This window comes from Pteronotus mesoamericanus, unplaced genomic scaffold (genome assembly GCF_021234165.1).
Source record: "Pteronotus mesoamericanus isolate MK-2021 breed Mesoamerican mustached bat unplaced genomic scaffold, CSHL_Meso_final contig_74, whole genome shotgun sequence".
NCBI lineage: Eukaryota > Metazoa > Chordata > Mammalia > Chiroptera > Mormoopidae > Pteronotus > Pteronotus mesoamericanus.
The window spans coordinates 5,344,125-5,362,869 of record NW_026555247.1 but is presented as its reverse complement, the minus strand read 5'-3'; the positions used below and the strand labels follow the sequence as shown (position 1 = coordinate 5,362,869).

At 36.9% G+C, this 18,745-nt stretch overlaps 1 protein-coding gene across 1 annotated transcript in view; it reads right to left on the bottom strand.

Annotated features, from left to right (window-relative positions):
- The window catches only part of MIB1 (MIB E3 ubiquitin protein ligase 1), a 135,534-nt gene that overhangs the window by 104,986 nt on the left and 11,803 nt on the right, over positions 1 to 18,745 (bottom strand). Inside the window, exons 2-3 of the mRNA XM_054583439.1 lie at positions 11,222 to 11,393; positions 9,304 to 9,433 (exon numbers count right to left, since the gene is read on the bottom strand). Coding sequence (XP_054439414.1) covers positions 9,304 to 9,433; positions 11,222 to 11,393 — 302 coding nt within the window. The remainder of the gene's footprint in view (positions 1 to 9,303; positions 9,434 to 11,221; positions 11,394 to 18,745) is intronic.

Sequence of the window (18,745 nt, the reverse complement as noted above, 5' to 3'; positions counted from 1 at the left end):
CCATTATTATACCCATGGTTTGTAATCATTATACTCATGTATAATGTGCATCCTTATTTTACCTTCAAAAATTTGGGCAAAAAAGTGTGCATCATAACATGGCAAAACACAGTACATCTTAATATAGCTCATACTAGCCTTACATGTAGAAATGAGGGTAGGATGGGCAACCTGAATCTCAAAAAAAGAGAGAGAAAAAATATACTATTAACACTGGTTACATCAATGGGACAGAGAAGCTAGCGTTGAAGAGAAAGGAGGTACTTAAAAATTTCATACACACACACACAAACGTCAGACAATAAAAACTACCCTTGATCTTATAATGTGCTTATAAATACGAGGTCTGTCCAGAAAAAGTCCAGCCGTTGTTACTATAACAAGAATGGTTTGCACAAAATCAGTTTAACTTTGCAGCCAAGGATAGCGGACTGGAATGTGCATGTGTGAATGACGACAACTTCATTGTACTAGTCAGTGGGGGGTGGTAGATGCCGTTGAGAGAACATCTGTATTGTGTGGCCGTTGCACTCAAAATGATGGAGTAGCGCAACAAATCTGCATCAAATTTTACATTAAGCTTGAACATGCCTCCATGGAAACTATTTGGATGGTTCAGAAGGCTGCAGCTATGGGTGACTGGCAGCTTCATCACAACAACGCCCCCACTCATGCATCACATCATTCATGCAGTTTTTTTGGTAAAACATCGAATCACCCAGGTGACTCAGCCCCTCCATAGCCCAGATTTGGTGCCCTGTGACTTCTGGCTTTTCCCAAAACTAAAGCCACCTTTGAAAGGGAAGAGATTTCAGACCATCGATGAAATTCAGAAAAATACGATGGGGCAGCTGATGGCAACTGGAAGAACTGAGTGAGGTCCCAAGGTGACTACTTTGCAGGGGACTGAGACTTCATTGTCATATGTACACTGTTTTTTTGTGTCTTCTATCTTCTTCAATAAATGTCTCTATTTTTCATTTTACATGGCTAGATACCTTCTGGACAAACCTCATATATACCCTGAAGATATACTATAATGTTGTATTAAGTTCCCTCACCCAGAGTCACATGTGCAAGATTATTTCATTTATTTTCCCCTTTTTGTTCTCAAAATGCAATATGTACCAAACTGTAACAAACCAAAAAGGTAATAATGATGACTCAAAGTTCCAAGAATGCCTACTTTTATCTCCCAAGAGAACCAATATAACAAAAACCCAGAAAGCTCCATTTATGTGGCTTCAAATCTGAAAAAGCTGCCTTCAAAACCTGATGAAAATAAAATTTCAACCCTCTGACCATATAGTTTGAGTGTGGGAAAGAATATAAAGTAAAAAATTTTTTAGAATGAGAATATTAAAAATGTACTCTTTCAAAATAAGTTACTAGAGTAAGTTACTAGAATGTATTCTCTACCAAAGATATGAGTAAGCTAAGATGATGTAATAGGATACAAAAACATGAGATCCAGCCAGGAAAGAGACAAAGTTATCCATCAAAAGGAGTTTCCAGGATGACTCCTGGTCACCAGGAATCAAAGGTGATCTGTCCAAACCATAGCCATGTGATTCACAGGCCAGACATGATGAAGGTTCTTATCAGCAAGAATCCACTGCCATTGTTCCATTTCATTGACCCGAGGACGCTGCTGAACCTCTACCCAATTCTCCAGTATATTTGGCTTGTTGGACTATGTGATGATTAAGTTCCCACTCTCCCCTCTATGTCCCCTCCCATTCCCTGCCACATATGATCAGCTCAACTCACCCCACAGAATTCTCTGCTCCTAAAACTTTGATGTAGACAACGGTAAGCTCACAAACAAAAAATACAGTGACCCATCCCCTCTGACCATATTCCTGCCCAATGTCCAGCATTTGGCCCATGCTGCTGCTCTGACTGATATCCTGTGGTGAGTCCTTTGTTTCCCATGACTTGCTAATGACCTTGCCCAATGACTAGCCCAGAGGTCACTTAATTTCCAGGGAAGTAAGACAGGTTACCCAGAGACTCCATTCAGTGCGTATTCTCCTGGGAGCTTTCACCTAAAAGTGGCAATTCTGCTCTGTCCTTAAAATAGCTAGATTTTTTATTGCTACTTGGTTTTTCAAAAATTAAATCCAAAATGTTGTAGAACATAGCACTAAGTTATAAAACAATAAGGAAAAACAGTAAAATAATGACAGCAAAAATCAGAAAGACATACCATATTTTGCCATGTATAATGCACACCCACGTTTTTGGCCCAAACTTTCAGGAAAAAAAAATTTCATTTTAATCTAAATACAGAATTAGTAATACCCAGTATAATGCATGTCATTATTTTTCCCTCAAAAACTTGAGCAAAAAAGGACCCATTATACACGGCAAAATATGGTTCAACTGGGAAAAGGTAAACAGAAGGAGGCATTTAAAGGTACTCATAACATTCTATTTCTTAATCTGTATAGTGAGAACAAAAATGTTCATTTTATTACTATTCTTTAAACTTCCACATACATTCCTACACTCCTCTGGTTAATATAGGGCAGCTATAAATGGTTGTTAAAGTTGTTCACTACTTAAGGGACCTTGCCAAGGAAGAAAATAGGGGCTGCTACCCACTTCGAGCTCTTCTTACGAAGGCCCTATGCACTGGAACAGGGCTATTCCTGCAACCACCTCCAAAGAAGTGTTTTCATCTTTTCCACTGGCTTGGCAACATGTCTCCATAGCACTTCATCCAGCTTTCAAAATTCATGATATTTTTCTTTTTAGAGGACTATTTCTCAAACTTTAATATGCATATAAATGACTTAGGAATCTTGTTAAAATAAAGATCTTCATTCAGAAGGTCTTAGAGAAAGAGAACCTATGACCTATTACATTTCTAACAAGCCGAGAGGTGACACCGATGCCTCTGGTCTATATGCCACACTACAGACACAGAATTTAGATTTATATTTTTTGACTATCACCCCTAATTAGAAAATAGGTTTCAGGAGAGAAGACATTTTATCTCTTTTTATTATTGCTATATCCCTGATGCTTGGAACAGAATCCTGTACATAGTTAAGTGTTCAATATATATTTACAATGTTTTAAGCAAAAGTTTACATCCTTAATAAAAATCAAAGTATTTAAAAATATAATGGCTGAAGTACATCTCTCTGACTTACAAACATTAACATTAGACCGAATTATTTAAAAAGAAATCAATATAGTAAAATACTTGCCATGGCCAGGTTGCTTAGTTGGTTGTAGCATCGTCCCATACAACAAAAGGTTGTGGGTTTGATTCCCGGTAAGGCCACATACCTTGATTGCGCATTCAATCCCCAGTTGGGGTGCATTCAGAGGATAATTGACGTTTCTCAAATCACTGTTTCTCTCTCTCTCTCTCTCTCTCTCTCTCTCTATGTCTCTCTCTCTCTATCAAATCGATAAAAATATCCTTGGGTAGGACTAAAAAGTTTTTTAAAAGAATATAATAGAATATTCTGAATTTAGAAAACACCTATTTGAAAAAACATTTTAAAAGTCTTCAAAAAAAACCATATAACACCAAATTGTACAAAAGAGGCTTTTCAGTTCCTGTGAAGAGTTTTTCAGACACAGACTTTAAAATCATCATTCTCCATCCCAATCAAGATGATGGTAGAGGTAAATGCAATACTTAAATCCTCCTACAACCACCTCAAACTTACAACTAAGCCCTGCCTGGTGTTGCTCAGTGGATTGAGTGCCGGCCTGTGAACCAAAGGGTCACCAGTTCAGTTCCCAGTCAGGGCATATGACTGGGTTGCAGACTGGGTCCTCAGTTGCGGGCATGTGAGTGTGTGACAGGCAACCACACATGGATGTTTCTCTCCTTCTCTTTCTCCCTCCCCTCCCCTCTCCCTAAAAATAAGTAAAATCTTTAAAAAAAATAAAAATAAAAAGAGGATTGGGGACACCTTGCAAATGCCCCATTAAGAAAAAAAATTACAACTAAACTACAGAACAACCATCATTAAGAACCTCCTTAAATCAGAACAAGAAGAAAAAAAAATCCAAAATGAGGTATCTAGTGAAAGCAGCCTCTGGGTCAACTTCAAGAGGTCCAACATTCGTACCATAGGGGTAACCAGAAGGAAAAGAGGATCAAGAAATTGGAAATCTATTTGAAAAGATAATGAAAGAAAACTTCCCCAATTTTGTGAAGGAAATAGACATGCAAGTCCAAGAATCACGGAGAATCCCAAACAAGATGGATGCAAAGAGGCCTTCTCCAAGACACATCATAATTAAAATGCGAAAAGTTAAAGAGAGACTCTTAAAAGCAGCAAGAGAAAAGCAGTCAGTTACCTACAGGGGAGTTCCCATAAGACTGTCAGCTGATTTCTCAAAAGGAAATTCACAGGCTAAAAGAGACTGTCACGAAATATTCAAAGTCATGAAAAGTAGTGACCTACAGCCAACACTGCTCTACCCAGCAAAACTATCATTTAGAATCAAAGGGCAGATAAAGAGCTTTCCAGACAAGAAAAAACTAAAGGAGTTCATCATCACCAAATCAATATTATATGAAATGTTAAAGGGACTTATCTAAGATAAAGAAGATTAAAACTATGAACAATCAAATGACAATTAATACATATCAACATTTGAATCAAGAAAACAAACGAAACAAACAAGAAGAACAGAGACAGAATCATGGATACAGAGAATGTTTTGATGGTTGCCAGATGAGATGGGGGTGTAGGGAAATGGGTAAAGGGATAAGGGGATTAAAAAGTACAAATAGGTAATGACAGAATAGCCATGGGGATGCAAAGTACATACAGGAAATGGAGTAGCCACATGACCCACGGACATGCACAATGGTACAGGGACTGTCTGAGGGAGTTGGGGGTGCTGGGTGGAGGGGGGGCAAAGGGGAAAAATTGGGACAACTATAATAAAATAATCAACAAAATATAATTCAGCAAAAAAAAAAACCACACTAACAATGAATTTGTAGTTCGCCATATCTCTCAGATACATTTTACTATCGAATATCACACACCCTTACGAAACATGTGTTATAACTAAACTGACAGCTTAAATGCTATGGCTTAACATTAGTCTGGTACAAATGTGAGGCTAGTCATAACCTTGAACCTATGAACCCAATATATGTAAAAATATTTAAGAAGAATTTGTATCTCTCAGATCAGCCATGAACCTGCAGGGTTTAGGGTCCCATGCACACAAACAGAATTACTCATGCTCACTCACTCTGAGCTCCAGTCCTGGGGAAGCAGCTCAAATGGCACAGGGACATGTGGGTAGGAAATGAATTGTCTGGCATTAGGGTAGGGGCTGGACGGTAGCTTTCTCCCAAAATGAAGCACTAGCAGAGGCCCTTCCTCCTTTGCTAAGCCCTCCCCACACACAGCTGGCTGGTAGGTGCCATATCTGAGTCTCCATCAACCTGGCTAACACAGTTCACAGTTCACCCTGCCCTGCTGATTCCCCGAGTCCTTGCCCCACCCAACTGCAGGCTTCTTCATACAAAGGGCCTATCTTGGCTCATGCTTTAGACTTGCCTAAAACCTCTCAAACAAGCAGATTCAGCCTCAACTTGCCCTGTACCACTGACTAAGTGGCCCCAGGCCTGGCACTAGGGGCAGCCACACCTGTTTCACAGCTTGGCCTCTCCTGGGCACCTCCAAGCCCAGGACAAGTAGCAGCCATCTGCAGATCACTTTGTAGCTCATGCCAGTGGCCCCACAAAGAACACAAGCAGTGGTTGTCCTTGGGCTGCACCTCCCAGGAGGGCCCCTGGCTAGTGCTCCTGGTAGACAGCTTCATACCACATCAAAGCACCACCCAACCACCTCCACAAGCAACACACTCAAGGAGCAGACTCGGGGGGTACCAGAGACCCACTGATGTAAGTCCTGCTCCATGGATCAGCCCCTGCAGACCTGATCCTCAATGGTGGTCACAGCCAGTCCCTGCAGCTGATCATCGTGGTGATAAGTCTCTCACAGTGAGGTGTCAACAGCAATCAAGGCTCAACTACAATAGGAGGATACACACAACCCACATGGGCATGAAGGTCACACTTGGAGTCCCCAGCTCAGGTGATCGGGGAAGTTGTGCCACTGGACCCTAGAGAGACGCCACTATGTAATATCACTCTACAAAGCCTGAGAGACATAACGGCTCTACCTAATACAGAGACAGAAATGTAGTGAGGCTGAAAAAATGAGGGGACAAAGAAACATGCCCCAAATGAAAGAAGAAAACGAAACTCCAGGTAAAGAGCTAAACAAAATGGAGATGAACAACCCACTAGATGCAGAATTCAAAACACTGGTTATAAGAATGCCCTATAAACTTAGGTGAAAAATAGATGAACTTAATGAGAACTTCTACAAAGAGATGAACAACATAAAAATGAAACTAGAAAACATAAATAAGAATCAGTCAAAAATGAAGAATACATTAACTGAATTGAAAAATAATTTACAGGAAATCAACCATACAGTACATGACACTGAGAAGCAAAAAACACTCTATCAGAATTGAAGAAGGAAGGAAGGAAGGAAGGAAGGAAGGAAGGAAGGAAGGAAGGAAGGAAGGAAGGAGAGGGAGGGAGGAAAGAAGGAAGGGAGGGAGGGAGGAAAGGGAGGGAGGAAGGGAGGGAGGGACTAAAATAATGAGGATAGTGTCAGGAGTCTCTCAGATAACTTTAAGCACATCAACATTTGCATCATGGGGGTGCCAAAAGGAGAAGTGAGAGAGCAAGACATTGAAAATCTATTTAGAGAAGTAATGACAGTAAACTTTGTTAACCTACTAAAGGAAGCACAAAGTCCCAAAGAAGATGAACCCAAAGAGGCCCACACCAAGGCATATCATAATTAAAATGCCAAAGGTTAAAGACAGAATCTTAGAAACAAGAGAAAAGCAGTTAGTTACCTACAAGGGAGCTCCCATAAGACTGTCAACTGATTTCTCAACAGAAAGTTTGTAGACCAGAAGGGACTGGTGAGAAATATTCAAAGTGATGAAAATCAAGGACCTATAACCAAGATCACTCTACCCAGCAAACTTACCATTTAGAATCAAAGGGCAGAAAAATATCTTCCCAGACAACAAAATGCTGAAGGAGTTTATCACTACCAAACCACTACTACAATGTTAAAGTTCTTCTTTACAAAGAAGGGATAATTTGGTCTAAAATATAGGTAATAAAATGGCAATAAATGCATGTCTATCAACAATTACTTTAAATGCAAATAGATTAAATGTTCCAACCAAAAGATATATAATAGCTAAAATGAGTAACAAAACAAGACCCTTAGATACACTGTCTACAAGAGACTCGCTTCAGACCAACACACACACACACACACACACACACACACACACAGACTGAAAACAAAGGGATGGAAAAAGATATTTTATGAAAATGGAAAACAAACAAAAACTATGCTAGCAAAGCTTACACCAGACAAAACAGACTTCAAACTAAAAGCTATAAAGAGATAAAGGAGGACCCAACAATCCCACTTCAGAGCATTTATCCACAGAAATCCAAAACAGTAAATTGAAAAGACATGTGCATCTATACATTCACTGCAACATTATTCAGAATTGCCAAGATATGGAAGCAACCTAAGTGTCCACCAATAAATGAATGGATAAAGAAGAGTGGTACATATATACAAGGGAATATAACTCAGCCATAAAAAAGAATGAAATCTTGCCATGTGCAACAACATGGATGAATATAAGCGGTAGTGTGCTGAGTGAAATAAATCAGACAGAGGTAGACAAATTCACTTATATGTGGAATCTAAAAAGCAAAATAGCCCTGGTCAGGTGGCTCAGTTGGTTGGAGCTTCATCTTGTGCACGAAAAAAGGTTGTGAGTTCAGTCTCCAGTAGGGGCCCATATGGGAGGCAACCGATCAATGATCCTCTCCCACATCGATGTCTGTCTGTCTGTCTTTCTGTCTCTCTCCACCCCCCTCTAAAAATCAATAAACATATCCTTGGGTGAGGATTTAAAAAAGTTAAAGAGTAAAATAAACAAACAGAAGAGAAACAGACTTATAGATACAGAGAACATTTTAATGGCTGCCAGATGCGAGGAGCTTGGGGGAATGAATGAAAAAGGTGAAAGGAATAAGTACAAATGGGTAGTTACAGAATAGTCATGGGGGTGTAAAATACAGCACAGAAAATGTAGTCAATAATATTGTAATAACTATGTATGGCGTTAGAAGGGTACCAGATTTATGTAGGTGATCACTCAGTAAGTTATACAATGTCTAATTACTGGGTGAACACCTGAAACTAATATAATGTATGTCAACTATAATTGAAAAATAAAATCATTTTCTAAAAGAAAAAGAAAAATCATCATTCCTCAATGCTAAAAAGTCTCAAATGTGAAATTCATTACGTCCAGCATTTAGCATAAGACAGAGTATACACAATTTGATACATATTTGTTGACTGAACAATCAGCAAAAGCAATATAAAATCCAAAATAAATAAATCCAACAGCCCACTTAGCCAAATATTTCTGGCTACCCACCCCAGTGAAACAAGCTCTACAAAATTCCCTTCAGAATAACTGCTATAATTAAAAGCCCTACATACTACCTGAGAAAAGTAACAGAGTAAAGTGGACTAGATAACAAAGCAGTTGCTTATTACTCTTAAGACACAGGTTTTTTTGAGAAAATGGAATATAAAACAAGTAAATACAAATGAAATTTTAATGGCAAGAAAGTTGAGAACATTAAACAAAGCTCAGGGCAGACTGGCCCAAACAGAAAGGCATTCTGGGCAACAAAAGGGCAACATGAAGCCTAAAGGTAGAAAGGTAAAATCTATCCAACAACTTTCTCAAGAAATGTCAGTATTTACACAGAACAGGAATAATCTTTCATCTTTCAGGGAAAAAAAGGAAATGAAGATTTTAAAAACTGTTCCAAGTACAGGAAAAATTGACCCAAGAAATTAAAATACAGTAGTAATAAAAATCTCCTGACACAATATATTCTAGAATAACATGAACTAAGAAAAATATTTTAATCCTGGCTGGTGTGGCTCAGTGAATTGAGTGCCAGCTTGTGAACCAAAGGGTCACCAGTTGGGTTTCCCAATCAAGGCACATGCCTGGGTTGTGGGCCAGGTACCCAGCTGGGAGCGTGCGAGAGGCAACCAACTGATGTATCTCTCGCAGGTTGATTTTTCTCTCCCTCTCTTTCTCCCTCCGTTCCCCTCTCTCTAAAGATAAATAAATAAAATCTTGGAGAGAAAAAAAATGTTTTACCTTTCCCCTACGTCCATTTCCTCCATCTTGATCTTCCCATTGCCAGTCTACTCCTCGTACCACTCTGGCACCTGCAAAGATCCCTCTGGCTGTAATCTTCTTAGATTTTCTACGAGACTCTAACAGAACCCTAAAAATAAAATTATTTACTTTCAAATTTATATAAAAATAGGTAACAGTAATTTATTTCTTAAAATAAGATTATATAAAAGGTTATTTTGAAAATATAAGATTTTTCTTTGTTCTGGTTTATACCATAACAATATAATACAGGAATACCTCCTACAATCCAGAGGCGATGGTGATGACAGTGGTAGCTGAAATAATAAAAACAGCTAATATTTACTGAGCTTTTGCTATACATAAAAGCAGTTACAGAGGTGTAAAGTTTGTTGCATTCCATAAGACAAGGGTATATTTATATTATCCATTTTACAAGGAAGAAAACTGTGTCTCAAAGAGTTAAGTAACTTGCCCATGATCACAAATGTTAAACAGTAATGGAATCCACATATGAACCCAATCTAACTACTTCAGAGTATCATTATACTCTTCACTACTTTAGAGATGGCAAACTCAAATCAATTACAACTGTTAGGCAAGTAATACAAATGAGGGCCTAAGAAAGACAGCATCACAGACACGACAGATGGCAAGTGGCAACTGACCTCAGGCTTATTTAGGAAGGCAATAGGGAGTGGTAGGGACTTTGGTGAACTCAAGCACCTGGTTTGTCTACAGGATACAGGTGCTCCTGTGCTTCAGCCAACTTTATTATGAACAAATGTAGGCCCAGGGTTGAGTCTTCTGGGTATTTCTGGGTGGGTGGGTGGGTGGGTGAGTGTGTGTTCATTCTAAGAATTCGTACACTTAGTTTTTTTGTATAAAATCACCTGATTTCAAAAGGCTAACAACTGTTCAAAATTTTGGAGCATGGTATACGCCAAGTAAAATACATCCGTGGCCTGGATTTGGTCTACACTAAACTGTCTCCAAAGTACTGCATACCTACCAAAGACTATGGACTTGAAAAAAATTCTAAGTCAGTTATCTGGACCAGCTGGGTTCTTCATGATCATCTATCTCCTATTCTTCTACATCCTTCTCAATCATAAAATCAGAAAGATTTGGTTTTGTTTTTCTACTTTCATCTCATTATTCTATTCATTTTTAGAATTTGTTATATTCTAACTTTAAAAATTGTAAACAAAAGACAAAAAATAAATTGTTTCAAATTACTTAGTTAATAAATGGCAGGACCATGATTTGAACTGGGATACCATGACACCAAAATCCATTTTTCTATTACTTCTGCTGCTTCCCTATGATTGGCTAGATTCTTGCTCCTATGCATTATCCATATCTACATGAAAAGGATAAACTACCTGAAACTCTACACTCATTCACAATTAACACTCTTCTCTCTTACTTCTAAGACACGTAATACATACCTCTACATAGAGTATAAAACATCACATGATAATCACTGTTGATCCAATAATCCCTTAACTTGTAAACTCTTTACTGTGCTTTATTTATCTGCAAATTTACCCATGCATAGTAGCTGTCTCAAAGTCTTAATAAATGTCTCCTGATTCAATCAATGGGCCCTAGCAGTTAACAGAATAGAAGGCATAGCAAGAAGGAAATAATAAGCCTCTCTTGTCCTGCTCTTGCATTTCCAAATATTGAGTAGTGTTAAATCTCTATATGAGAGAAAGAAACAGCTTCGATTACCTTGGAAAAATACTGCTTCATCTTCACAAAGGCAGGCCTGGTCCACATTTAGCCTGTTACCTGCTACCTCCTGACCAAACTAGCTGTTAGAAGCTTTCCTATACCTATTTTTAAGGCTGAACAGTATAAAATTTTAATATAAACAAGTAAATGCAACTGAAGAAAAAATTGTTTCCCATACCGCTCACTTCCTGGTGTAGTAATTCTATAGAAGCGATGCCTTAAATGATGTTTATCTCCATGATAACAAACTGTGCACAAATCATAATTTGTACACTCTGCACACTTCCATCTAATGCCAATGATTGGTTGCTGACGGCAGGTATCACACATGGTTCCATCGTGCTTAATGCCTATCAAAACAAGGATACATGCTTATATTAATTACACATATCATTTACTTGAGTACTATTCCTTAAGGGGAAAATAAAAACACAACATTTTACAAATTATTTCAACAACGTATGAAATATTTTAAATGTTACCATATATACTTTCAAGATAACATATTACAAATATTTTTTTCATCAGCACAAATTAGACTAAATAGTTTCTATCTCTTGTTTTTTTCCGTAGTAAAAATATTTCTCAGGAGCACTTCCCTTGTTCTCATCCACGAACTGAACTCGGATTTAGTTCAGAGAAAGAAGGAAGAATTCTTTCCCTATAAGGAGATGTTTCAGACTTCAAGACCCAGGAATCTTTTGAGGAATTTAAGCTTATCCTCCAGGTAAATAATTACTCCAAAAGACAATTTTACCCTCAAGATATCATAAAAACTATCAATTAACTTAATAATTTTTCTCTAGGAATTAACTTTGTCCCCACAAACAATAAACTTCAGAAAACGATTAGCAAACAAGTTTCCCAGTTTAAAAGATTATACTATAGTTGTTTGCTATATTTTGTTTTCCTTAAGGAATAAGTAGTAATAAACTCTAGAAAAAGAAAATAAGTACCTAGTAATATAGGCTTCACTAAAAATGTTCACATGCATGGATGAAACTGACATTAGAACTATAAAAAATACCAATATAAAGTGATAAAAGTAACTGACATTTTAGAGTAACAGGACTGGGGATAATGTTCATTTATTATTATATTACACTAAGATCACTTGTTCAATAAATCAAAAATAGAAGTTTTTTAAACAATGTGCAATTTGTGAAATGTCAGTGTCACTATTTTATAAATACATGCTTTAATAAAACATGGTCAGTTTTTTTGTTTGTTTGTTTTTGTTTTTAAAGACAGAGAGGAAGGGAGAGAGAAAGAAAGGAAGAGAAATATCAATGTGTGGTTGCCTCTCACACGCCCCTTCCTGGGGACCTGGCCCACAACCCAGGCATGTGCCCTGACTGCGAATCAAACTGACAACCCTTTAGTTTGCAGGCCAGCGCTCAACCCACTGAGCCACACCAGCCAGGGGTCAGTTTTGATTCTGAACTATAAGCAAGAGCTGTGCTGTATGTACAACAGTGACACACTCCTGGATTCCAATTCTGGTTCTATCAATAGCTATCTTTGGACCCTTGAAAAAGTTATTTTAACTGAAGTATTTACATATAAAAATAGTATTTCTTTCAAAATAATTGGGAGGGGTTAGAGAGGATTACTCATGCTGAAGCTGCATAAAAGATAACATGCCGGTTCATTATTTTATATTTCTTGTAAGTTTAGAAATTTTCCATAGTTAAATAAAAGAAAGAAGTTGTTTTAGTTCCCGAAACCTGTTTCATTTGGAAGAAGCAATACATTCTTTAAAGGTAAAGGATATTCTAGAAGTCAAATAAGAATGTGCTGCACATGCAAGGACTAGAGTACAAAAGTACTAAACTCTACAGAAATTACTCCCTGGTAAGGAAAAATAGCTCTATATAATTCATTTTCTATATCTAGATTTAGAATACTGATGAGTAAGGTTAACAAGATTCTACACAAAGAGTCAAACATAAGGATAAATCTGTGTCTGAGCGGAGGTGGTTAAGAATAAAAGAGGGGACGGAGAGAGGAATGAACACTGGAAAAAAGTTGGGATGCCTAGTGAACTTCAAAAGAGTTTGACACATAAATCAAGTATGTTTTGTGTGCAATCCTTCTGCAGTCTCCTTCCACACAAATGTCTGATTGTAGGTACAAAGATGAAGGACATAAGCACCTACTGATTCATTTAGTAATTGTTTCTTTACTGTTACTGTAGCCAGGCCCCCTGTTGCTTTCAAATATCACACTTGCTATAGTATGGAGAACAGAAAGGAAAAAAAGTAAAAGTGGCTAGAGAAAAGGAATCAAGTCATAAGTTTATACAGTGGTCCAGGCAAGATAATGATAGTTTAAATCAAGGTGATAAAATTATGAGTACAAGTGGAAAGAAATAGAGATTTAGGACTTGGTGGCTATGGGTTACAAAACAGGAGATATAAAAGGAAACCAAAAAAAAAAAAAAAATGAAATCATTTGAGAGAACACAAATAGATATGTTAAGAGATATTTAGCCCTGGCTGGTATGGCTCAGTGGATTGAGTGTGGGCCTGGGAACCAAAGGGTCACTAGTTCAAAGGGTCACAAACTCAAGCCTCCAATAGAAATGCATCTAAGAAGAAACTAAATCAGGAAAAGAATCAGAAAAGTTTCACAGAAATGGTGGATGAGAAGACCTTTCAGAGGAAGAAAGAATAAATCTCAGAGGAGCACAAATATGTTCAGTGAACCAGGAAGCTTTATTTGTTTGGCAGGAATATGAAATATAGTCAGACACTTAAAGACAAATTTTAGAGACAAATGCTGAGAAATAACAAGATAAAATTTCTGACCTGTATATTTAAATTGTTGCATCAAATGGTAAAAACAAGGGTATGTGATTTAATACTAGTTCTACAACTTACTAGTTAGCTAATGTTCAATATCAGCTTAAACTACTCCAGGACTGAATGTGTTCCCCCAAAATTCACACATTGAAGCCCTAACCCCTCAATATGATATCTGCAGGTGAGTCCTTTGGGAGGTAAATGAGGTAATGAGGATAAACCCCATGATGGGATTAGTGTCCTTACAAGAAGAAAAAGAGAGACCACGTTTCTATCTATCTACCATATGGGGACACAAAAGAAGGCAGCTATCTGTAAGCCCTGAAACCAATTTGGCCAGCACCTTGGTCTTGAACTTCCAACTGTGAGAAATAAATTCCTGCCGTTTAAACCACCCAGTCTATGGTAGTTTGTTATGACAGCTCAAGCAGACTAAGATAATATGGAAAAGGACATTGTGAAGTTAAAGTCATAACACAGGTAAATATATTCTGAAAGGCTCTAAAGCAAAATATAAAGGACTATACTGAAGTTAATTTATAAAGAATTATACTGCACTTAATTTCATCTTAACATATTTATTAAATGTACTATTCATCTATTTAAACAATTTAATAATCAAAATCATCATATATCCCAGGAAAATTCAGCACTACTTATAAAGAAATCAAAGAACTTAATTAATTTCTCTATTTCCCAGAGACTGTATATAGAGAATATTCAATTACTCATGTGTGGATTATCCATACTTTTAGCAAATCAGTCACCTTCTCCATGACCCTTCTCTCATCATATCTTCAGTCTCAGGTTTTCCCCAAAGTTTATAGCTTCCTTGAGGCTACACCTGTCATCTCAGTTACTTTAACTGTGTTCACTCCAGAATAGCAACAGTGGACATAAATACCATGCAAGATAGTCCTGCATCCCTGCAGATCATCCACCACTTCTCATCGTTGATAATGATGGATTCTATCCTATGTTTTAATTAAGTCTGACTGCATCAATCATGAAAATTACCGGCAGTCATAAGCCCAAATGAAATTATACTCTAAACAGAATGCACACTTACATTAAAAATCCCAGATTTATAGCTACATAACTCAAAACTACCAGCATTCACTAGTATTACATGCTTCAGTCTTTTAGAATATAAATCAAAAGGCTGAATGCAACTTTCATCTATTCTTTCTTATTAGATATATAAATTGAATACAAAGAAAATGTTTTCTTAATCACATAAAAATTTTTTTAAAGTAACGAGTAATCTATAAACTTCCTAATTATCCCTTGGGTTGCTAAGATTTTGCTATATTTATATTAAATCAATATGAAAATATCTGTAATTACTCCCATAATTATTATCCCCCAAAACAAATAACAGAAATTAACAAAGTTAAGAAATTATTCTAGCTCACACAAAGATATTTTTAACATAAATTCTAAAATGTATCAACAGATAAAGATTTTTAAAGAATTGTTGTATTTCGGCTATTAAGCTGAATTATAAATTTTCATAAAACTGCAATTAATGAGAAATGGCAAGAATCACAATGGGTTTTTTTAATTGATTTTAGAGAGAAGGAAATGGGGAGAAAGGGAAGGAGGGACAGAGAGAAAGGGAGAGAAACATCAAATTGTTGTTCCACTTATTTATGGATTCATTGGTTGATTCTTTTATGTGCCCTAAAAGGGGATCGAACTGCAACCTTGGCTTATTGGGATGACACTCTAACCAGCTGAGTATCCAGCCAGGGCCACAATATAAGTTTTTAAAAATTCAAATTTTAATACTGATATACAGGTATAGTCTTACTTTATATATGCAATTTACACCAGTTACATTCCTGGAAAACTGACTATGTCTAAAATGGAGGAGCCCTGGCTGGTGTGGCCCAGTGGACTGAGCACTGGCCTGCTAACCCAAAGGTCACTGGTTTGAATCCCAGCCAGGGAACACGCCTGGGTTACAGGCGAGGTCCCCACCTGGGAGCATACAAAAGGCAACTAGTTAATGTTTCTCTCCTCTCTCTCTCTCCCCCCTTCCCCTCACTCTGATAAAAAATAAATAAAATCTTTAAAAAATAAATAAAATGGAGGAAAGACGTGGAAAATTATATTTTCCAAAAAGGGCCACACCAATCTACACCTATCCCAAGTTCTCTTCTGACAATGTAGCAATGACCCGTGACCATCAAGAGACAGGTGTGTGTTCTCTCATTCTCATATTCTCTCTCTCTCTCTCTCTCTCTCTCTCTCTCTCTCTCTCTCTCGACCTGCGTAGGCAACGGCAACTGCCAATGGTCAATAGAAGGTGATAAAAGTGACACTATATGACCTCTGAGACTAGGCTATAAAAGACAACACAAGCACCACTTGTCTATCCATGTTTGTCTTTCTCCTTACCTCAGGATTTATGCCCTGCATGCCTCAGGAACACTGTCGTATTAAGTCTGGCTATTACAAAACTGCCATAGAGGAGAGACCACATGGAGGGGCCACAGAGGTATGAGAGATGCCCTGAAAAGCCTGGCTCTGCTAGCCCCTCTACTCTTTGACACTTCCAGCTGAGGTCCTAAGGCACTGTGGAGCAGAAACAAGCCATTCCCCACTAACCCAGGTCTAACTCCCTGAGCCATGGAAGCCATGAGCATATAAACTGTTTCACAGCATTAAGTTTGGGGTTAATTTGCTATACAACCTTTATAACTGAAACCAAGCTTTTAAGTTGCAATCTTTGTTACAGTTCCTTAAATATATACCAAAAATAAAGACAAATTAAAGAATTAAATATGAAAAAAGAAAACCATAAAAGTACTAGGAAAAAAATTGAACAGCATATTTTTACAATTTTGAGTAAAGTTTTTCAAAGAATGGCACAAAACCTAGAAGTCACATACATGCATGCCCATGTGAGCACACATATATGTAAGTGTGTAAGTAGAAAAAATCTGGAAACCCAATCCAAAACTGCCAACAGTGACTGGGAGTTCACAGATGAGGGAGGGGAGTGCAGTTTCACCTTCTGTTCTATATACTTTTGAATTGTTTAACTTTATTATAAACATATTAATTTCATAATTTTAGAAATAAAACACAATAGATACCAATTTTATCCTCTCAAATTCGCACAGATTAAAATTAACATGTCAGTACATGTGAAGATGGTGTCAAGAGCCAGTCAGATACTGCTGAGAGATAAAGATAAAATTTATAAAACCTCTACAAAGGGTACTTGCAAAAATGTTTCAATTACCGTAAAAAGCCTTGACCCTGCCTTCCAATTTTTTAAAAGGTACATCCAAAGATAGCAAATTGTTTGTAATAGATAGAAACAAAAATTTAACATAACTGATGTCAAAATATGGGGTTATTTATATGTAAACTATGGTAATTGGTAAAGGGAAATTCAGTTTTTAAACCATGTAGAACAAATGTTACTGACAACATAAACTATATTATTATTTTATAAAGCAGTTTGCAAAGAATTATAGTATAACATTTTGGTAAATAAATTACATAATACATATAATCCATGTGCACAAAAACAAAAAAAAAAGAAAACAGGAGATAATTCCCAAAATGTGCTGATGGGATTACCCTTTACAGTTTTCTAAGTTTTCTACACTAAATATGTGTTAATTCTAGGAAGCAGCTGTGTGAATAGGTATATTTAATATGCAAAATGAGCATATAATTAAAATAAAAGCTAAAACAAGCAAAAACATGAGGGACTCTAAGCAAATATTTGTAGAAACCAACTTTCAAATAGTTACTTTAGCAATGGGGCATATAACTGCTACTTAGAAGTTTTTCTTTTAACCCTTACAGTACTGAGCTATTCCATGTGTATGAAAAGAAAATACTCATATATACCTTATTTAACCACACTTCCTACTGCCACATATCTGAAGTTACAGTCTAATCTGTCTTATTACAGTTAAGCACCATTACCAAAATCATAATAAATATCAAATATCATAAGAGTGAATGTCCCCACAATGGTTAAGCTTCTGAACAAGGTCTAAAATAGGTCTTCTATGTCATTACAAAAAGTAAAATGCACTAAACAACGACTATCCCTATGCATTTAGAGCTAAAGTATCTGCGCAGCCCTTCAAATAAGAGCTAGCTGATAAGAAGCATAGGGAAAATGTATCTCAACTTCCCCACCTGACCAAAAAGAGAAGTAGTCCAGTTTTCATCTATTTACATATTTTTAGCTCTCTTAATTTTCCACAAACTACAATGATAACATTCATGAGCTCATAATCTAAGTACAGGCTTTCTTTAAAAGAAACCATTTAAACACACAGTGATAGCTGGTTTAAAAAAAGGCAGGTGCTCTTCTACAATTCATGGTTTTAAAGAATACTTCAAGAAAACCATTTATGCACACAAAAGCACATCCAAATCCCTTCTTGGTTCCCACAGTTCAAATGCCAACAAAGCCACTGAACAGCTGTGAAACAAACTAACGCTGAGAACTGGGAAAAGTAAATAAAGCATCCCTATCCACTACCAAAATAAGCCCTACAGAATTTTTAAAGAGAATGTAATTAACTGGATTTAATTCAATTCAATTCAATTCAATTCATGTTTAAAGAAAACATTAAAAAGGAGAGGGGCCATTAATATATAAGGCTAAAATTGACTGATCTCTCACACTGGTAGCTTTTCTGTTCCCTTACTACATCCCCCCAATTTCTTTTCATCTAAAACATTTTATTCCCGGTCTAAACCTCCTTTGCCCTGGCAAGAGTTATTTCTTAAAATTTTCATTTCATAAAAATTAATTCTCTAACTAAACCTATTAGCACTTTTTCTCCTTCCTAAATAACACCATGTTACCCTCAAGAGTTAATGCCCTTTCCCTTTGCTAAGCTTTATGAAGACATCTG